We start from the raw sequence: 23,285 nt of genomic DNA, 5'->3' as shown, positions 1-23,285 counted from the left end.
CAAACCTGGTGAAATAAAGGCTAAAATATACAGCATATATATAAATTTGTGTTTGCTATTTTGATAACAAAAGGTGAGTAAATAGGCCCCCAAATCAAAATCAAACTCTTTAGACAGACTGGATAATTTAAAAGCTCTTGGTTATTCTGTCAGACTGCGTATTTGGTGGAAATGATGTGTAAATAACTATTGACAGGCATAAAAACAGGCAGACTAAATCCAATAAAACAGCCAGCAGACATAACAGTTACACAAACAGCCACAAAATGGCAACAACGCCAGGGCTCCTTAGACAATCTAATAAAAGCAAACATAAATTGGCATCCGTAGCGTATATACAGTGTTATTAGATTAAGAGGCAATTGCAGAGAAACACAAGAGTAAAAAAAAGAAAGAAACCTTGGTAGAGGGAATTCAAAGAGAAATCCATCCCTCTTTGGATGGCTGAGGATGGAAAATGAGCCATCTGTGAAAATGCCAATTACAGTAAAATGAACAAAGAGTTTTAAGAGTAATCTAATATTCAGATGTTTGTGAAATGAGTGCAATTAAACAAGTCCAGCTGTCAGCACTTCACGTCGATCCAAATTGACTGTGCAAGTCTAGCAGGGGTTAAAGGGAAGGTCAGTTGGATGACGGATGTGTAGACTGACAGTGTGGGCAGCTTGATGAAGCAGAGGGCAGGCCAGGTAACTTAAAAGAGGGAGGAGCAGCTTATCCAAACAGCTCCGGAGAAAACAACAGAACTGAATCCTGGGAACTTGTCTGAGGGGGAGCAGCCAGCAGGGCACACGGTGGGCAGATGCAGACCAGACAAACCCGACTGCAGTATCCTGACGCACGTATGACCGGGTAGGAAGGGACGGACAGGTTAAAGGAGCAGAGCCCTGATGAAGGCAGGCGGTGGTCGAAACACGTTGGCTGTTTTAATGATTTAGTCACTATGATGGAGGATTTTTAATGTAATTCCTCCTTATTTTTCACAATTTTGGAGTGCATGGATTTCCTTCCTGTTTATCAGGTTAAATGACTACTCGTTTATCAATTTGCCCAAAGTATTATTTGTTATCTTGATTTTCTGAAAGAACGTTGACATTTTAAAGGGTAAGTTCGGATTCAATAGTGCAGTGGTAGACCAGCAGCTCCCATGTTCAGCGATGTAAAATTACTGTTCTTGTAAATGCAATCTAGTTCCCCAGAGAGACTAAATATGTTTCACTCTCTGTTCAGTTTCCTGTCAAAAAGGGCTGTCTGTTTGGGAAGTACTGAGCATACGACTGGATGAAAGAGACTTGGATTATACTGCACAAGTTGTGTGAGAGTTTGCAAACAGATGTTTTGATATAGTTTAACTGTTGTGAAACACAGTTCCCAAGACTTAGATTTATCAAGAATTTTTGGATTATGCGTTCACCGGAGGCATGCAAGAAAAACAATGTTTTGCTCACGAATTCATCATAATACGGGGTGAGTCATTGATGTACAAATGGTCATTTGGGGGTTTGAAGTATTCCAGTGACCTGTGGGTGCCTCCTCCACTCTGCTCCCTACTGAGTCCACCTCCTCACACACCTTCCCAGGAAAATTTTCCTAGGTAAAATGAATTGTATTGAGTCTGTAAATGATGTTTTGATAAAGTTTTGCTGTTGTTAAACAAGGACCTATTTCACTTCAAGTCGTCAAAAGTTTTCTCAGTTTTTGGATTTGCCGTGGAGACATGACAGAAAAGCAACATTTTCTTAATGAATTCAACATAACATGGGGTTAGTAATTCATATACAAATGATAATTTGGGGGTTTAAGTATTCCTTTAAAAATTACCATAGCAGTGAATCATGAAGGTTCCCAACAGCTATGATGTACTCCATCAACTCCACCACTTCCCTGTGTTATGAAAATAAAATAATCTCAAGTCAATAAAACACAAAGCTATGCACACACACAGAGAAGTAATAATAAATACAATTTGAGTCTAGAGTAAAAGACCATGAAAGAGTTGGCTCCCCTAATGGCAGCTGGGACTTCATTCGGTAGGAGAAATCTGTTGCCTGAGGACTTTGTCTTTAGTTCTTAGGCGAGCGAAGAGGCCCGCCTGCTGAGATCTTAAAGCACACACCGACCTTGAATGGGAGACTCCCTAAAGAGGTGAACACTTTTGGAGAGGGAAGAAGACGAGCAGATGGCTTGGCAAAGACTAGAGTGGGCCTGTTTGTTTCAGACACATCTTTGTCAGGGCCTTGTGTGTGTTTGTAATGTATTGCAAATCAGCACAGTATTTGCTTCAGTTGCAGCCTGTCTGGGCTTCACAATAGATGGTTTGCTCTGGGCCTCTTCAGCCCACATCATAGAGAAGGCATGTACGGACGCCAGAGCTCAATTGAATGTGAAACCTGGCGTTGCTTTACAAACCAAATAACTGCCCTTCCTCTGAGGAAAAGATGCTTTGCTGTGGCGTTTTTTAAGAGGATGGGCTGATAAAAAATAGCTTTCAAAGCACATATTCACTTCACAGCCAGGATACAATAGTGTAACCTAACCTCTATGTTTTATTTAACAGGATGTTTAGACAAATGTGTCGCTGCAGGAGGAGATGATTTACTTTAGCGTCTGTAATAAAAGGTTCAGTAATAAATTGTAAGTTTTTATGTCAGCAGCTGAATGTTTAAAGAGAGAACACTTGATGAAACACACTTTGCTGGCTGTGCCTCGAAGGAACTCAGGGACAAATATTAATAAACTTGTCAAACACAAAACTACACGTTCCATTAAAAGTTCACTAATAGACCTGAATGTGTAACTGCAACCAACTGTGATCAAGTTCTTTCCAAATCTGAATGCTTGCCGACGTCACACAGATCATATTTTGACATTTCTTGACGAGCTCTGAGCGTGTTGGAACATCGTCTGGCAAATATTAGGGACTGACAGTTTGTGCCCACACACCTACACCATTACTCAGCCAAGTCTTTCATTCAGTTTCTTATTAAGACAATATCTCATCAACCTTCTGTTCTGGACGGTTTGTTTGTTCTGCAGTGTGATGTTATTTTGGGCATGTCCAGTGAATCACAGCGGTCTGTCACAGCAAATAATGATGAATTAAACGTGGGTGCACAAACCAAAATTAGTTGTGTAAGCTCTGTGAAAAACTTCTTTATTTGTTCACTTGAAGCTCCATCAATACCCCCACTGCCTCTAAAAGTTTTTAAAGGGTATTTTGTAACTTGTCAAGCTTATGAAATAAATAGTGGAGTATTAATTAATTAATTTATTTTCACATTTTTATTTGACTGTAGCTGTTTTGGCTGTTGCACTTTTAATACTTACTTTAATTTATTTATTTGTACATTAAAGGTATAGTGTGTAAGATTTAGAGGGATTTAGTGATGTCTAACAGTGAGTATTGCAGATTGCAACCAGCTGAAACTTCTCCCGTGTGTCAAGCGTGAACTTCCAGATAGGATTCCTCCAGTTTTTATTGTTCTGGTGATTTTTTACTGTTAACAGAATTATCCACAGAGATCTCCTCCATCCTGTAGATGAGGACCATATCCCTATGAAGATATCAACAGCTTATTTTAACTTTGCTATATTCAATTTCTGCTAATGTATCCCCCTAAATCCTGCACACCGGACCTGTTCGTAATTGCTTGGTTTGTTCAGTCATGTGTCACCTGAAACAGTTTTGCAACTTGACATTTACAGCTAAAGGGAAAAACTGTGCAAAGTGTAAAAGCTCCTGAAGGATTCATCACTAATTATGTTCTTTGCATTATTTAGCACATATGTTGCACAGGCCACATGTGTGCTGCTGTGAAACATAAGCCTGAGCAATGTGTTTTCCTGTGTGCTTTCATGAAATTTTCATGTTTTGAAAGCTGGTTTCTTTTCTCTTTTTCTTTTTCGCTTTCTTTTGCTTTTTTCTTTAGATTGGTCGATATTCAATTAAAGATAATGTGCTTCTGGTTGCACACTGCTCAGAGGCTCCTCTTCCAATGTGGTTTGAGGTGGCAAGAGAGTTGTTGAGCAGCTTCTTTGGAGAGAAAGTCATCTTGGGTCTCTACAGTAAACAGCTGTTGTTGTTCAGACTGAATGAGGTGACTCTCACCGGTCTGACGTCTTTTCACAGCTCAGGAGTCCTGGCAGAGATTAGACACCACCACAGACTCTGATGCGTCAGTTGGCATAAGGCTTCTGGAGGAACTTTTCACAGTTTCATAATACTCCAGATACTGTCCTCCTCCAGTTTGCATCTTGCTCTGCACAAAGTTGGACATGTCAGAGTTGGACACCTGTTGGAGAATGCCAAGGAATCTCTTGATGCATTGGCACAGATGGACATTAGGGTCCTGGACAGACTGATGAAGGAGGTCTCTGCTGCCATGCCAGAGTCCATAAGAGTTTATACTGAAAACTTTGTTCAGTTTGGACAAGAAGATGATGAACATCTATACAGTTTTCCATCTCTAATTGTTGCTCCTGCAGTGGGGGAATCGGAGGAGGGGGACAAACTGCTAATGTGTGCAATTCCAAAGCTTGAAAAGTTTGAGGATTTGAAGAAGAAAGCGGCGTACTAGCTCTGTGAAAGTGTGTCATCTCAGGTCTTTGGGCACAAGCCCAGCGACCACAGAGAAACGCAAAAAAACACAAAAGAACCACAAGGAGACCCAAAACAACCAAAAAAGAGACACAAAATTACCTAATAAGGCAAAAATTTAGCCCAAAGAGAAATAAAACCATCACAAAGAAATGCAAAGGAACTACAAAGAGACATAAAACAACTGCAAAAATGGGCAAACAACCACAAAGAGAGACAAAATGACTACAAAGAGACACAGAACAAACACAAGGAGACACAGAATTACTACAAAAAGAAAATCATACAATGTGTAATTAGTGGAGTTTTGATGTGAGTGCAAACCTGATGGATATCATATAAAACAGCATTTCCACCCCTCTTTGAAATGCCTCTACAGTGTAGGTATGCTGATTATCTTCCTGTTTTCAAAGCTCAAGTGATCTCAAGTCAGTTTCTCTTCTGCCTCACTGCAAAATCCACCATGACGAAACTGAGCATACAAAAGAATTCCATCGCTTGTTTTATATGTAAGGTTTTTTTCTGCATTGTGGTGAGTATTTGTAAGGCATAGTGACCTACACACCAAGGTACGGCTTAGCAGCAGCAAGACTCACACAGACTGAAAAAAAACTCCCATAGACTTGTCATCGGCTTCTCGTTGCTGCTTGTATTGATTACACAGTCACACTCTGAAGTGCAAAACATAAAATAGCCTTGCCCACAATGCATCATTGATTCGCTCCACCTGAACACTTCGCTCACAGGAAATGCATTTGAAGTACAGCTGAGTAGAAAGTATTGCTGCTCCCTCCCTCTGCAGGTTCTTTGTCCATGTGTGGAAATCACACACACACTGTCTGATTTATTTAGCCTACGCGCCCCCTACCCGCCTTCATCCTGATCTCTTCCTCAAGAGGCCTCTGAGTTTTTCTCTCTACTCCTGCCTTGTATTCTTTTAAAGTCTGCTTTTATCCTCACCCACTCTCCCACACACACTCATGTTAGGCCTGTGACTTGTTTGTTTAAAATGAATAATGCCTGTTTGTTGCCCTGTAAGGCGATTTGTGACAAATTGGTAAAAAGTGCTTTATAATTTGAGTTGATGTCATCTGATTTGATTAGTTTTTATTGCTGCCAGGCCTTTCTTGCATTAAACTGCCTCCCATCTCCTGTGGATATTAGAGCTGAGTGTGCATCTGGTGTGCTGCTCAAAAAGCACTGTGGAGGCCAAACAGACCTGAGGAAGAGGAGGAAATGAAGGCTACTCAGATGAAACAGGTTTTATGATACCATACTCTCTTATATTCATTCAATCACATTTTCCCCCCAGTTATCTGGCCCGGGGGAACGGCTGTACCCTGATTCTTTTCATGCAGCATCACTGTGACTTTTCCTGCACTTCTATAACAAAGGACTTTTCTCTTCCACTGCTTAACATCCTTGATAGATAAAGAAGAAACAATTCACCATGACAAATGTTAGTCTCAAAGGTAAACGGAAAAGTATCAGATCTTATACGCTGTATTTGTACCACACATGCTGGGACATATTTTTGCAGATAGTCTTTTTAACCCACTTGGCAGAATAAATGTTAGAATTAAAAATGTTAAAAATACATGGTTTTGTCACCATAATCATGGCTGGGAATGTCCCAACGTCCAGTCAAAAAATAATCTGTTTGTTTGCCACAAACACAGCTGGAAATGTCCAAATGTCTCATTTAAAAATACCCTGTTTGGTCGCCCCTAAACACAAAATGTCCAAACCTCTTGCCAAAAAATACCCGGATTGTTGCCACAAATATGGCTGTAAAAGTCTCAGTGTCTAGTTGTTCATCACAGCTGAAAATGTCAGAACATCTTGTTGAAATAATATTCTTTTTTTTTGCCACCTCAAATATGGCTGGCAATGAAACCTAAGTCTCGATTTTTTTCTGCAACACACACGGCTTGAAATGTCCTGATGCCTAGTTGAAACATATCAATTTCTGTTGACACAAACACAGCTGAAAACATCCCGGTGTCTTGGTCAAAGTTACCCAGTTTTGCTACCCCATAAAAGTCTGGAAAACTCCCAATGTCTTATTAAAACATTCCAAGCTTGATTGGCATAAATACAGCTGGTAATGTGCAAATGTCTCCTCACTTAAATACCCTTTTTGGTCACTAAAAACACGCCTGGTAATGTCCTGACGTCTCGTTAAAAAATACCTGGTTTGGTCACCACAATCACAATTGGAAATGTCCAGACATCTCATTAAAAATACCCAGTTTGGTTGCCACAACCATGACTGCAAACCTTACAACATCTTATTAAAAAATACCCAGTGCGGTCACCACAAACACGGCAGGAAAATGTCCTGATGTCTCATTAAAACATATCCAATTTTGTCGTCACAAACGTAGCTGGAAATCTCCTAATGTCTCCTTAAAACATGCCCAATTTGGCCATCACAAACAGGGCTGAAAATGCCCCAATGTGTATAAAATGCTCTCATTTTATTCTGGTAACTGGGATCGTAATTTGTGATAACTTTCAATAAAACCTAAAAAGAAAAACTAGATTTATTGTAATTGTGATCATATGCTGTAAACTAGACACAAAACGTGTTTTTGATGTATTGCAAGGCATACCAATGTGATGTATGAAAACATATGGGTGTTTTGGTGTGAAACCAGAGAAGACCTGGTCCAATGATCCCAATCAGAAATAATTAAGTGAGTTAATGTAGCTCTGGGCTCCTTCTCACTGCTCCAGTGGTGTCTCTTACCCTGGCAGAGCACAAAGAGAGAAAAGCATGCAAACTGGTCATGCTTCTCCTCTCTGTAATGTGTTGACATTTTGCTCCAACGTGATTTGTCATTAGTCACAAGACCAGCAGAGGTAAACATAATGATAATATTAAAGTCTCTCTCCGCTCAAAAACATGTTGTGCCTAATGTTACACTTGGATATTTGAACTTCGCTGTGCAGAATGATCTATGTGCAGTTGGATGGTGAAATGCTGTTTTCATTTTTATCTCCTGACTTATAAAACAAAAAAATTGTGAATTTAATTTAGATTTTTTCATTATTGGAGGAGTGGCTATATTGCAGATATATGTAGATATATGGCATTGTGTGTTTCTGCAAACCACAAATACATTACATTTGTAAATTTTATACATATCATATCAATGTTTCTAAAGTGACGAATGGTGGATGGTGTGTCAACTATAAGCGAGACACCTGCCATGCTGCAAACCACTATTAGAGATTCAAAACATTATCACTGAGTGTCCAGCGTTTTTTTTTTTTTTTTGGCAACAAACATGGGTGTTTTTTCCAGCTGGAACAGTACCAGGACAAGAATTTTTTTTCTTTTTTTTTTTAACTGAGACATCGCTGCCTTTCAAATGGGATTGTGCCCCCAAAACTGGTTATTTTAAGCTAGACATGATCTTTTTCTAACCATAACCAAGTGGTATTTGTGCCTAAAGTTAACCACACATTAACCACAGTACTTATATACAAATACAGTACTGTGACTTGAGTATGAGTTGTCTGTGTCTGCAAATCAGCTTGTCTCAAATTGCCACTTGGGTAGCATTAAAGCGGAGCACCACCTAAATTAAGAATTTCAATGTGTTATATCTATGGCCCGATCAATATTTGTGAACATGAGCTACTCTCTCTCAAAAACAGAAACCAGAGAAGTAAACAAGAGAAGTAAAAGAGTTTTATTCAACTGTAGTGTTCTCAGTTGTGAAACAGAAAATGTACCCAGAACATTTCCCTGTCTGTCATCTAGAACATTTTTCCCTGTTCATTGTCAATGGAGCTGCTCCAAACTTTATAGTTGATGACATCACAAATTTGAGTTTTAGCCAGTGGCGGCGTGTGCCATAGGTGATACTGGCAGCCGCCTAGGGCACAGTCTCAAAGGAGGGCACCACAATTGCACCCAGAAAAAAAAAAGTTCAAGTGAGTAATCACATTCTAAATAATGTACATTGTTTCATAAACGTGTTAGAGCCGCCCCTGACTTTAGCACTCAACTTTTTAGATTTGGGAGTCAGTTGTTAAGTAATAGTTTGGGATCATCTTAGATTATAGGAATAATGTGTATACATTTTGAAAATGACCTTAGTTTCCTTGTAAGTATTTTTGAAATGAATCTTAAGCCTTGAGGGTGAAACAAGTGGTGACATTTGACCCAGTCTTCACTTCCTCAAAGGGCTAACAGTTAAGACTGAGTTTAGGGGTTAACAACAGAACTAGGTTTAGGGTTTAGAAATTGCATTTGTCAATGAGGGCCCTCAGAGAGACACTTGGAGAGAACTGTTGTAGGTTTCAGCACTGGATAGCTCCCATCAAATCCGGCATCTAAACAGGCAAGCAGAGGAGAGAAGCGAGGGACCGGGGGAGGGAGGGGGGACATGATCCAATCAATCTCACACTGGATAATGACCCTGCATGGCAGTTCTGTGGGCATAGTCTAATCACGGTGTTGTTGAGCCTGCAGCTGGACTCACCGGCTCTTTGCTCGCACGTGCTACCAGAGGGGGAAAAGCATCACTTTTCAGCACATGCTAAACGCCTTGGCTGCTGCTGACAAAAAAAAAAAGCTGCAGAAAGGAAAGAAACCCCAACATGTCTCTTAGCAACCATTCCAGAGATCTATAGATTCACCTATAGATCAATTATGTCTTTTACCCAGAGGATGGTGTGTAGACGCTGCCTATAGCATCCTCTCTTGTCATGCCACAGGCATTCTTTCAACGTTAACTTTCAATTGTTTGCTGACATGTACAGGTAGAAATGTCTATTCCCTTTAATACCACAAGCATAATGACAATATGATATAGGGACATTACATAATACTAAAACGCATTGGTATAGATTTTAGAGGGGTAGGGTGTTTTTTAGCTACTCGTCACTATGTTTTCTGCTGCTTTTCAGCTCACAGAAGCGGCTGTTTTTCCATTGACTATTCAGCAACCAAATGTAAGTGTTTTAAGCAACTTGATGTGTTTCTTGTGGCTTTTGAGCCTCCAAATATGTGTTTTTTTTTAGCAACCACTTGCTGTTTAGCACCCAAACATGGGTACTTTTAGGGACCTGTCGTGTTTCCTGAGGCTTTTTAGCCACCAAACATAGCTTTATTATTCTGTTTTAATCTATTCATCCGTTTTCATCCATATTCTATCCATTTTTTGTAACTTTCTCTTTATATTTAATGTTTAATTCCTGTACATTGAGATCAAAGCTAATCAGAGTCAAATTCCTTGTTTGTGTAAGCATACTTGGCCAATAAAGCTGACTCTGATTCTATTTTTCGGGACTATTGCTGTGATTCCTGTGGCTTTTCTGCCCCAAACATGGATGTATTTAAGCGACCCATGGCTGTTTTTACAACGGCTTTTCAGCATCCCCACATTTGTGATTTTACGGACCTGACACTGTAGTTTCTGAAGCTTTTCAGCTTCCAGATGTGGATGGTTTTTAGCAACCAGTCACTGTTTTTTTAGCAACCTGTGTTTTTCAAGCAACTTTTCAGCACCTAAACGTGGGTGTTTTTAGGGACCAGTTGCTGTGTTTCCTGCAGCTTTATGGGCCCCAAATGTGTGTGTTTTTAGCGATTGGTGGCTGTCATTTAAGCCACCTTTCAGTATCCAAACATGGGTGTTTTTAAGGACCTGTCACTGTGTTTCTTTTTGCTTTTTAGCCTACAAACATGGGTATTTTTATGGACCTGTCACTGTGTTTCCTGTGACTTTTCTGCTTTTTGCTTAATAGTATCTGATGGAGGACCCCAAAATCCTGTCACATATGTGTTCCCCATAGTATTGAAGCGAAACCTACATCCTTGCTAAAAATAAAAAAAAACACAGTTAGGTAACTACAAACTCGTTTTTGTCAGTTGGAGAGCTTTTGTTTTTGCTCTGCCTTGCCTCCTACAAAAATGACCCCACACTGTGTCACCATGACTGATTCAAGCCTTCAAACAACAGGAAAGACTTCCTTAGGTGGTGGTGAGGCATGTTGCATTACATCATGCAGTCCCCTCCTGCATATTTGGGGGCTTCAAACGAGACACTAGATGGCAACCACGTTGAGAGGGAGAGACGGTGAGTGTGTGCGTGAGAAATAGAGAGGAGAGGGGAGAGAGAGAGGGAGGAAGGGAGGTGGGGGGATGAATAACGTCGGGGTGGGACAGTGGAGGGACGGTCTGCTCATGGCACTCAGCTTGCAGCTGGAGGAGAGCTGCAGAGAGGGGAAACAACTGCGCAGCGGGGAATGAGATTAATGCACAGGTAAAAAAGAAAACCGGACGACCCCAGCTGGATGCATGAGTTCCAAATTAAATTGTTTGAATTTATAGATTAGATTATTTGTTGCCAGGTGGGAATAGATCTGCAGTGAGAGGAGAAAGGAAGACAAGATGTGCTGCGTCCGCGGCGCCACTGGTGCGCTATCTGGGGACAGAGTGAGCGACTGCGACGCGCTGACACCCCGCTTTTAGATGGCTCCAACATTTGGGGTGCAAAACAGGTGTCAGGGAAGTGTCGTCACGAACCCCGGAAGCCGGAGGAGGTGGGAACATCAGAGGGAAAGATGGCAGCGAAATCCGATGGTCGCGGGGTCGTCACCGGTTTCGCCCAGCTGCACAACCTGGACGAGGTGGTGGGGACGGGAGAGGACGACAATCGGAACAGCAGCTCATTCCACATCTGCCACTGCTGCAACACCTCGTCGTGCTACTGGGGCTGCCGGAGCGCCTGCCTGCATTACCTCCGGAGGAAGGGAAAGGGGAAGGGGAGAGATGCGGCGCGGCCACCGCAGGAGGAGCGCCTCTGGCTGGACTGCCTGTGGATCATCCTGGCGCTGCTGGTCTTTTTCTGGGACGTGGGGACTGATTTGTGGCTGGCCATCGACTATTACCACAAGCAGGACTTCCTGTGGTCGGGCTTGACCCTGTTCTTCGTGCTGGTGCCCTCGGTTCTGGTCCAGATCTTGAGCTTCAGGTGGTTTGTGCAGGATTACACTGGGGGCGGACTGGGCTCCGTGGAGGGGCTGAGTAGTCGTAGAGCTACAGCCAGTCTGCAAAGAGACAGGTGCTGCCGCCTCTCTGTCTGGGTCTGGCAGACCATCATTCACATCTTTCAGTTGGGACAAGTGTGGAGGTAAGACAAACTTCAAGTTTTGCCTTTAAAAGAAACAGTAAAAACCTCCAGAGCGCACTGCTCGCAGCTCCTCGCACTCTCTCCATGCACTCTTCTAACCTCCTCCTGACTGTCACCTGGTATAACCCGTTGTTGTGTACATGACTGGGGTGAAAATCAGCACCGTGGTGATGCCATTACGCTGGCCTCACAGTCTCCACCACACATTTACATTTCCAATACATTCAACATAAGCTTTTTGCGATCATTTCCACACTCTGCAGCCAAAAATTTGTCCTATCTAGCTGCACAGAAACTGCACCGCTGTGATTATTTCATCACAGTGCGCCATTGCGCTTGTGTGGGGAGGGAAGAGGGCTATTTGTTCAAAGACGGACAGGTAGTAGCCGAGAGCTTGTGTGTGTGTGTGTGTGTGTGTGTATGTGTGTGTGTGTGAGAGAGAGAGAGAGAGAGAGAGAGAGAGAGAGTCTGAGTGTGTCTGAGTGTGTGTCAGGCGCGCCGTTCACATCACAGTGCACACGGTCGCCTCGTTTCACCCGCCTCCCTCCCCGCATCAAATTCTCGCAACTCTGCAACTAGAGGCCAGACGAGCATCTGTTTTCTCGCAAAACTACATCTATCCCCCACAGACATGATGTCATCGATTCCTCTGCGACGTCCCCAAATCTTTTTTTTTTTTGGCCCGTAAATTGATGCGTCCGGGGAGCCGCGGTGGATGCATAAGGTGCAAGTCTTCGCGCGTAATCTGTGTGACATGTAGCGGCTCTACAGTAGTAGAATTGTGACACTGGTGCGCGCGGCTTATCTACTCCGTTTTCTGTTCGAGCTTTTGAGCAGCGAGTTGTTTTTGGTGCAGACAGACGCAGTGGCTGGCATTTAATGGGGAGAAAAAAAAAGTAACGCATGATGGCTGCTGAGAGAGGACCGCCAGCGGCTGGGAAAAAATGTAAAACAGCACACTGTGAGACTCAGAGGAAGGGGTCACATCATTTCATGCAGCTTTTTTTTTTTTACTCGACGTTTGTGTGTTTTTGAGCATCAAACACTGACCACTGATATGTGTTGTGCAGCTGCCTCTGCTCCTCATCAGACAAATTGATTTTCAATGCCATGACTGTGGTGTGGTCTAATGCATGAGAACATTCGCCTACAGGCTGAATTACTCACATGTAAGAGTAAAATCTGAAGTGAAACTCACTGACCTTTTTTTGGGGAAAAAGCCACAAGCATTACATGGGATACCTTTTCATTTAGTTTTACCTTCCCTTCTCAAAACCTAGTCCAAAAATCAGCCTCAGTTCTTCTCCATGTGGCTGCAAACAGCCTCCATGGTCTCATGTTCAAGTTAAATTTAGTGCATGCCGGTGCATCCCCCTGTCAAGATGGGTTTTCCCAGAATGAGACAATCCACTCTGCATTCCTCATCACTCAGACTCATTTTGAGCCGCACCTGAAGGCTATTACATTGATTAGCTGCACTTGTATTGGCTCAAGTTTATTTACTCCAGTGTGGCTCAATTGATTATTTTTGCTCATGTCTGTAGCTGGGCGAAGATATAGAGAGTGATGGGAATTGTTGCACGGTTGGTCACTGGTTTTGTTGGTGGTTAGTATAGGTCTAACCTCTGTTGCACAGGTAAGAGAAGCTGGAAAGGATGGAGGAGTGCTGGTGGAAAACAAATTGCAGTTGAGGCACATGACGTCCAAATAGCACATTAGATATTTTTATGTATTATGCCATTGTTGCAGGGGTGTAATTTATTGGGGGGGGGGGGGTAGGGGGGTATTTTGTATAGGGCTGCCCCTTGAAAGTCGGAGACCCTTCAGCTGACTGAGATTGCCTCAAGTCAAGCAGTTGTTTTTTTTTTGTCTGTTTGTGTTTTGCTAGTCTGCATGCAGTGCAGTGTACTTTTGGGGACGTTTTGGTCCCCAGATTTTGCTGCAGAGTGAGCACTCATGACTTGCTGGCTACTCATTCATTCACTCATACATCATTCTTTGTACCCTCTATAAATTCTGAATTTTTTGGTCCACAAATGCAGTGCAGGCAGCACTCATCATACCTTATCAGCTGATTGTGGAGTTTGAGTCGCTTAATTGGATAATTCACCCGTCGATCCAGTCAGAGCAGATAAAACTGAAAAGAAATATATATATATATATATATGTATATATATGAATTCTTTTATTTTAGTGTCATGCCACCAAGTGGCTCATCCCCATGTACATATATATATTCAATATATATGTATCGTATAAGTATCGACCTCAGCTCGACCAAGCTACACTAAGAAAGTAAAAAAAAAAAAATACAATACAATAAAGGAAAAGGTGCATTGAAACTTGCTTAAAAGGAACTGAAGTAAACATAATGTGTTGGTGTGTATGTTGTGACAGCACTGAGCCTGGGGCGAGGGATCTTTGTCAGGCCACTGTCTCCCTTTGGACATGATCCGCCTGGTTGCTGGTTCGGGGGGTTGAGGGTCAAAAGCTGCTCTTGTCAGCTTAGTGAGAGTTCACAACCTAAGACCCACAGGGCTAACACTTGATATGGAGATTATTAGCCACAGTGAGAGGCCAAACTGCCAAAAGGTAGCATATGTTATCATGTTACAATGAGTTATGGGGCGTGAAGATATTTTTAACAGAATTGTACTTTGCTTATTGTATTTCTGTCATGTGGTGTAATTAATTGTCCAACTCATATCTGGTATTTTGTCATCATGTGGGGAAGAAATGATCATTTTCCAGGACAGTATTTCAAAGCAGCTGCCATTCTCCAGCAGTCTTAATAATATGCCACAGTATCAGTTTGTGAGCTGTTTCTCCTTCATTAATATGAGAAAACAAGACGAAGTGCTGACAGGAGTCAAAAACACAGCTCATCATGTCTCATTACTCAATCCTATTTTCAGTCCCACATTCAATTTGCCGTTTCCCCTCCGAACACCTGAGGACCGAGCCAGCGGCAGAATCGCCGAGCTTGTTTTGCCGTTATCTCCTTGTTAATTGTTGACAGAACAGGAAGGATCCCTCTGTCCCATCTGTAATCCCACTCTGTCACCGGCTCTCCACAGCTCTGTCATGTCGTCCTCCTCACCGCTGCTGACGGTGTCCCCTTAAGCTTTAGAGATTCTGCTCACATACACTCAGGCGCACAGTGGATCACACATACACAGAGGTCTCCTGGCGGTACGATGGACAGCTTAATCAGTGTAAGCCCAAATTAGCGTCTGACTGGAAAAGAACTGCATCCGTCTTTGCCCCCCCAAGGAAATCCACTGAGAAAGTTTTGGAAGCTCTTTGTTGTTGGGAAATCCCAGCAGAATTGGGCAGGGTGTTGTCTTCTTTTTCTTCCCCTTTTAGTTGTCGGTGAAAATATTGAAATAAGCGATTTTCTGTAGCTTCTCACAAACTGAGCAAGATTTCAAGGCTCCACTGGCAACCACTAACCACTGAGCAGTGTGTATTTCAACTTCTCTTCTATAGCCCTGATTTTCTCAGAATAAAAAGGCGTCTATGTGCTGCAGTTTCAAACCAACCTCTACAATCAGTAAATATTTCACTGTGGTTGAACTATATTTAACCTTGATGAGGCCATCAGGGTTGTGTTGGCTTGAGCTGGACAACAGTTTTAACAGAAAGTGGGCATTACAAACTAGATTTATGACTTTTGCAAAAGTGGACACAATTTTCATTGAATTGAGGTTATTGCATCTCCCTGAATGCAGCGCAGGCGGAGCTCTTCCTGAGATCTTTCTTCACACAGCAGCTTGAGGGGTTTTAATCCCAGGGTGGACAATTAATCACCTGATTCGATCAGAGCTGATCAGATCAAAGGATGAGAGGAGCAGCTACCATAGAAGTGAGTGAAAGCAAACTTTTAGACCAAGCACAATGAATGGTTAAGTTTCCCTTTCACTGCACCTGGAGTTCTGCTGCTTTGTTTTTGCCCTGAGTACACTCTGCACAAGGGTTATATGAGATTTTCACGGTACAATAACTGTTAGAAAATATTGCAGTCTCACAGCGTCATCATGAGCGTCATGATATCATTGTATTGCAAATGAATAAATATTATTATCAGTTACAATGACCCTGAAAAGAGCGAGAAGGGAAGGGTTAGTTTTGGTTAAACAAACATTTTATTACTATAACTGTAATTTGAAGCCATTTTTATACTGGAAGTATGTATAAACAGTCTCCATTTTAAAAAAAGGTGAGATTCTCTATCCAGTTGCATTTTTTTAATATTGTAGAAAAGCAAATGTACACATGATTAACTGAATGTTTTGTTTATATATATTCAAAAAGCGCTTCTGATGAATGGTCCAACTCCCAAAAACCTGAGATATTTAGGACGCAGTGAGGTCTAATGAAGACTGTTGTGGAAATGCATTGTGGGACATGTAGTATTCAGCATTTTTGGAGCTTGAAAAATTCTAAAAACTAAAGGTCAGAATATCTTGGTCTCTGTTGCTTTGATTTTGAACATGCTTTTTAAAAGTTGTCTATTGTGAGTCCCCGAACTTTATGGAAGCACAACACTAAATTGCTGGAGTGCCCCTTTAAACATATGTACATTCTCAAAACACACATTAGAGAAAGTATCTATGGCAGCACATAGTTTGTCTATTACATCCCTGTCCATTTACCGTTTTAAACCCTGCTGCCCCATTTCAGCCTGGACATCTAGAACCATTTAAATGTCTGTTGATTAGCCTGCTGTGTGGTGAGTCGATAGAACCATAGACCACTTTGCATAGGTCTGAGTGAGGTGGTCCACCTTGGTTTACCCAGATCTTCTTGTAGGTTTAAATACTCAGCAGATATGATGCATTGACTACGACTCAGGAGCTGTCCAGTGCCGAAATTCAGACTCAATCACAGGAAGAGGTTTTAATGCACTTTAGTTGCATTTATAACTTCAAGCAGTCTTGTACTAAATTAAACACACTTGAGCATTGCTGTGTGTGTGTGTGTGTGTGTGTGTGTGTGTGTGCATGAGAGAGTGTAGTGATTCATATAATCTCACTGGGTGTCATACAGTCTCACAGACAAATAAAACTCAATGTTGCGCAGCATCTGAACCACAATGAAGATGATATCTCCGAGATTTGTGTCATGTTTTGATATTCTGATATTAAATATTAGGCTTGTTGTTGTATTCAGTACACATTTGGCCTCTTGTTGTGAATAGTGAAGAGTGGACTTTGGACTTAAATTAAACCTTTAATATTAAATGTAGACTTCATTCTTGACAGTGTATTTGTCAGCAGTGTGAACCAGTAGTAAAATGTTGGGCTTTTGGGTTTGAGTTTGTATCATTTGAGTAACAATGTCAATTTAAATCAATAGAGAGAGTCGATAGGTTTCAGTAGGATTACTGGGAAAATGTTAATTCCTAAACCAGTCACCTTAAAAATACTGGCACATTGCATTTCTGCAAATCACTTATACATGTGTTACTATGTAGTGGATTCATTAAAAATTCATGTTACAACAACACTGTGATTAACATGTGGTTAGGTTTAGTCACAAAAACCTCTTGGTTATGATTAGGAAAATATCATGTTTTGGCATTAAATGCTTTTCATGGCACTGTCCTGGCATGAAATACAGCGATGTCTCTGTAAAAAAAAAATACTATTTGACATGAAATGCAAAGATCTCTGCAAAAAACACATCTGCCTTTTGTGGCACTATCCTGGCAGGAAAAAGCAATGTCTAAGTAAAAAACAACAGCCTAGTGTGTCACCATCCCAGCAGGAAACACAGCGATGTGTGACTCAAACACAACCTGTTTTGTTGTTTGATGGTCAAAGGGCTGCAGTGGTCTGCAACTTGGCAGGTATCTTGCCATGTGTCAGGCCACCCCCTGTCCCCTCTACCTCTAGGTGACAAAGTTAGCTCATATACTGCGTCACTTTAGAAACATTGATATTACATTTGCATTTGCATTTGAAAATAGTCATGGTTTGCATAAACTACGATGCCAAAATTTTCTTTTGCCAACTGGGCAGCTATTCGGATTTTTTTCATGTTTTTACATTGTATCCGTGATAGAGTGTGTGAGCTGTGTTATTGCTTGTTTGACAGTGTATAAAAACACCATATATTCCACTTAAGTGCAAAAATGCACTGCGACTAAACTGCTAGTCTTCAATACGTGTAGGGTTAAAAAAAAAGGCCTAATGAAAATAACTAATATGCTTGTAATGTCTTCCTTTCATTCTACAACTAAAAGTGTACATTCAACATGGCTATCGAGGAATTCTCCAGTTCTGCCGGAGCCAAAGAAGTGGGGACTCCCCCCCCTTACAATCATACTAAATGTTTTACCACCACAAATCTGATGCTTGGATTACGCTTTAATCCAGAACAAGAATGGGCTCACCACCGAGCAACACGAAGAAATCGCCTCATGGTTGACATCTGCCTCTGTTTCCGAGCCTGGTAAATATTAATACAGACTGGGAAGGAGTCGACAAAAGCCTCTCTTGGCTGCCTGGGCTGCTTGTAGTTGCCAAAAAAGGTTTGTACATGCAGCGAGGCGAGACGTTGAGATGATACAATGCAACCAGCTGCCCTGTCAAGGAAAAAAAAACAGCTGACGGGGTGAAAGAGGGAAAAGATGAAAGCTGGGATAAATTGGTGACAATCCATATAATTATGTATTGAGAGTTTAAAATGGTGAACGATGGGAACATCTTGTTCCGTCTACAGTCAAAGCATCAGAGTATTTTTGGAGCGAAAGAAGCGAGTGATAGACGGCTGGGCTGCTCATTCAGTGTGCTGGCAGAGCAAATAAATGTGGGAATCTCCTTAAAAAAAATCAACTGTTCAACATTGTTGTGAAGCGATTCAAAAGATGTTTGCGCTCTTCATTTTGTTAGAAACACATTTAAACAGTTAGAATACCAGTCCCTCAAATGCATTTTATTCTACTGAGAAGAAAAGATGAAAAGAACACACAGGCACAGACAGAAAACACTTATCTTTATTAAGGCACAAATCGGACTCTGTTGTGTGTTATTTACAGACGGCACAAAATAAACTCCCATTGCTGCTCTGGAACATATCAGCCCTAACGCTACTCATTTTCTCATTAGCACTGATAACAGGGGACAAACCTTTAAAGCCAGAACTCCAAGAAAACCCCCAATTATGAGACGGAGGAGCGCATCAAAATGCAAGAAAAGCCGTCTTCCTTGGGAAAGCAACACAGCTGGGGGTAAAGAGACGGAAAGGCATAAATGACACCGAGATATGTGCTTCAGCTTTTCAAGTAGTGGAGGAAAAGAGCAGGATCTGAAAAAGGGATTGCAATTGCTGTTTTGGTTCAGTGTCACCAGGATTTGAGTTCAAGCTGGGTTATTGAATTAGAGAGTATTGCTGGAAAAATGTTTGATTCAGCGCGTGTGATAGTGTCAAAACTTTCAATTTCTCCGACAAACAAGAACAAACAGGCAAACACACACAAACACACACATCCACCAACACACACACCAGTTATGTCAAAAAGTCATTGAAGTGTTAAATAAAAAAAACTTTCAATGATTTAAAGGTCCAGTGCTTAAGATTTAGGGGGACATATTGGCAGAAATTAAATATAATATTATAAGTATGTCTTCTTTAGCATATAATTACCTGAAAATAAGAATCATGAGGTTTTTGTTACCTTAGAATGAGACGTTTATATCTACATAGGGAGCAGGTCCTTGTCTATGGAGATCACTGTTGCACCACAATATTTCTACAGTAGCCCAGAATGGACAAACCAAATACCAGCTTAAGACAGTGCCATTTAGGTTTATGCATCTGCAAATGTACTGAGCAGTCGTTTTACCACAAGAGCATTAAAAAAAACTGTTTGTTTTTTCTTTTTAACTTGAAACTGCTTTATTCAGTGTTTTTACTGGTTTAAATCACAGAGTCCATTTGTTTTGGTTTACGAAGAGACCTCTGCGGATAATTAAGCCTCTCATAAAAACCTCCTGAATGTCTGGATCTTGAGTTATCAGAGAAAAAAGGCGAGCACACATTAGCAGGTGCTAGGCTAACGACATCTCTCCAGCATGAAAAACAGCGTAAGAGGAACATTAATTTGGAATGTGTATGTGTGTGGAAGGAGACCTCTGTGGATAATTTGGCTCCTGGTAAAAACCTCCTGAATGTCTGGATCAGAAAAAAAAATGAGCACACATAGCACGCACTGGGTGAGCAGCCTGTCTGTGATGTGCAAAACAGCATGGAAGAAACACTGATTTTTTTACGTGAAACTTTGTTCAGTGTCGTTACCAGTTTTAATCAACTGGTCCATTTGTTTTGGAGAGTTAGAGACATCTGCGGATAATTCAGCTTCTGGGAAAAACCTCTTGAATAATGAGCATTGAAGGAATTCTAACCAGGAGAAGATTCAACTGGTTGCAATCTGCAATCCTCACTGCTAGTTGACGCTAAAATCCCTAAATCTTACACACTGCACCTTTAAGATCCACACATTCAGGAGGTATTTATTGGGAGCCAAAATGTCCACAGAGGTCTCTTCCTCTCAGAACAAACAGACCATGTGATTAAAAACAGTAAAAACACTGAATAAAGCAGTTTTACTTTGCAAATCAGCATTTTTCCGATGCTGCTTGTTGCAAATGGGCTTTTAACCACATTGGCTGAAAACATAATTGGCCTTTTCTGGAGCCAGTGTTTGGTTTCTCCATTCTGGGCTTCTGTAGAAACACGGTAGTGCAACATGATGATCTCCTTAATTGAGGACCTGCTCCCTATTGATAGATATGGACAGCTCATTTTAAGGTAATAAAAACACAATGATTCTTATTTTTTGGTGATTAAACACTAAAGACAACATAGTTATTAAATTCTTTTCAATTTCTGCTAATTTATCCCCCTAAATTCTCACAGTCGACCTTTAACAGCAGACATATATGTAACTAGTCTCTATTTTGAATGCACTGGCTTAAAAGAGCTTCAAGATACCGACAGAAATGTAAAAAATGTTACAACCATCCCCGGTCTCCCCTATTCTATTCTATTATGAACAGCATTACAGAATGTCGTTGATGTCCTAACATATGTATGTCAGGCTAAAATCCTAAATAAACAAGTAGCTAACGTGTTAGCTGATTCCATTTCCACAAGCGATGATGCCGGCTGTAACTGCTCTTAAGTCCAGTGCAGGAAGAATGAATGGGGATAAAGAGCCTACGATGATGCTTGATTTAACCGCCTCGGGCCTACCTCCAGAGCAAAACAATATTTTGTAGTAGGAGCCTGAAGGCCTCGATGTTACATTCTTGCTGCTTCTCAACACTGGTCAACAGACAAGCCGGCACTCTTGATGGAATATTAAGCACACGGGCAGATGGGTTACCAGACAGAGATTTGTATGCAGGTCACATACATATGTGTACGCGCACATACACAAACCACACCTCAGGGGAGTTGAGAGTAGCTCCTTTTTTTATAAACCTCCTTATATGCAGTCTCACATCGCGGCCTCGCTCTTGCTCATGGACACACACAAACACACGCACCTTGGCAGAATTTGAAATTTCCATGTCCTGTTTCTCAAGGCACTTAGATCAGAGAGAGGTGGTGCGGCCTGTGGACAATGGACTCCTCCCACCCTCCCCTGGCGCTCTCCTTTAACGGAGAGCCATCTCCTGCACACTTTCCCTCAGAGCACACAGATTAAAACTATTAAAAACACATCCGTGAGCAACACAAGCACTGGAGTTTATTTTGATTCAATCCCACAAACAGTGTTTTGCTGCCAGAAATACTCACGAGCATTAAATATGTATTAAAGGGACCTTGCACCCAAAATCACAAATACACATTTTTCCTTTTACACTATACATTCATTGGAGTCACCCACCCTGTGTTTTGTAATCTGAGCGTCTCTGTAGGTTGTTGTGGTATTCGGTCTAGCTGTGCATGCATGTGAGTGCATGTTAGACATTTATCTCAGTGGCTAATTGCTGTTGCTTTGCAATGCGCTCGTACGGTGGTTACCTCTGATATCGAGACAGTGTCATTGTGGAAGCGTAACGGCCACTCTCTGGTTACCTCCTGGTAAACACTGTTAGCTCTGCTAGCTTCCAGCTCAGCCACCTCCATGTTGAGAGCCATGTGCAGACACCTCTGAATCAAAGAAAACTCTAAATAAAACATAGGTTTCCTTCAACTCTGACTCATACTTTCAGATTAAGAGTATTTTTCAATTAGCGTCTGTGTACTGTATGTTAACATGTTTACACTCTTCTTCTCTGCTTGTTACAGTTGTAGCTTGCATGCTTGTGGAACTTGGCTCATGATGATGTCGGGTTTATTGACTCTGAAGTCTGTTGTTTGTTCATTGTGCTGTGTGCCTGCTTCTGTTTGGCAATTATACTGGCTGCATCAGTTCAATTCTCAATCCTCCCTACAGCTGTCTATTATTTCCTTTCTCCTCTGCACAAAAAAAAAAAAAATCGAAATCTGCCCCGTTGCAACTTTTCCTTTGAGCTCGCTCAGAAGCGCTTGCAACAAACACACGGTGCAGGTTGTCTGATGTATATTTTTTCACATTAGTCTGCTGCATATTTTCACCCAGAGAAAATCATTACCTGGGCCCAGAGGATATCCAGTGCGATTTGAAATGCTCGCACACAAAGGCTATTTTTCATGTGGAATCCCCCAGCCTAATAGTTGTATTCCTAATATATATTTATCCTTCCTTTTCTCCTTAAATAGGTGAGGCCTGCACTCCCAGACGTACTATTTGAGATCATCATGTGTTCTCCCTGCACACTCTCTCTATCCATTAGTGCTCTTCAGAAGCTCAAGCCACCACATTACCATCTGTCCTCCCTGCAAAGTTAACATATGTTTTTATTTTTATCCCATCCTATCACTTACACCTATTAATGTTCTTAGGCTCCTCATAAAGCCTTTTATCCTCCTCCATCCATCCTGGAAGGAGACACCACACTGTGTCTTATGCTCTCCTTATTTGCTGTAGTTAGAGTGATCGGGCTTTCTACAGTGTGAGCTCAAATGCTGTGTCCCTCACCGCTAGTTAAAGTCATCATGCTGCCTCCCTCCCTTCCATCTTTCGCTTTATGTCTTTGCCTCTCTCCCTGTGTTGCCTTCACATAAAGCTGCACTTGACCTCCATTTCTGTCAAGGAAACTGGAGCATCTGGCTCCTGCCCCATTACAACTCAACACCTCCTCCCTCCCTCCCTCATCCTGCCATATACCACCCATCTTTTACTCCCTACAGGGCCCATTTTCAGATCTCCCACATTCCATCGTCCTTTGTAGTTCCTCACTTCTGCTCCCTCCTTCTGACAAAACGTCTCATTTCTGCAGGAAACCGTTACACCTCGGCTCATGAGTCAACCTGTGGCTTAATGGCTCCCCTCTTACACTACACATCATTCGTTTGGATTCGCAGCTTTTCACAGGCACTTATTTATGGTCTGCTGAAAAGACTACACACAATAGAGCAAATCAATATGACGTGCTGCACAAAGG

The 23,285-nt window shown here is 41.7% G+C and overlaps 2 protein-coding genes across 2 annotated transcripts in view; one reads left to right on the top strand and one right to left on the bottom strand.

The window, feature by feature from the left end:
* The window catches only part of mtmr9 (myotubularin related protein 9), a 97,157-nt gene that overhangs the window by 12,149 nt on the left and 61,723 nt on the right, over positions 1-23,285 (bottom strand). The window lies entirely within an intron of this gene.
* xkr6b (XK, Kell blood group complex subunit-related family, member 6b) overlaps positions 11,177-23,285 on the top strand; it is a 65,811-nt gene continuing 53,702 nt past the window's right edge. Inside the window, exon 1 of the mRNA XM_042504005.1 lies at positions 11,177-11,745. Within this exon, the coding sequence (XP_042359939.1) occupies positions 11,177-11,745 (569 nt within the window). The remainder of the gene's footprint in view (positions 11,746-23,285) is intronic.

The sequence above is a fragment of the Plectropomus leopardus genome, chromosome 16 (assembly GCF_008729295.1).
Source record: "Plectropomus leopardus isolate mb chromosome 16, YSFRI_Pleo_2.0, whole genome shotgun sequence".
Taxonomy (NCBI): domain Eukaryota; kingdom Metazoa; phylum Chordata; class Actinopteri; order Perciformes; family Serranidae; genus Plectropomus; species Plectropomus leopardus.
This window is presented reverse-complemented; position numbering and strand designations above follow the sequence as displayed.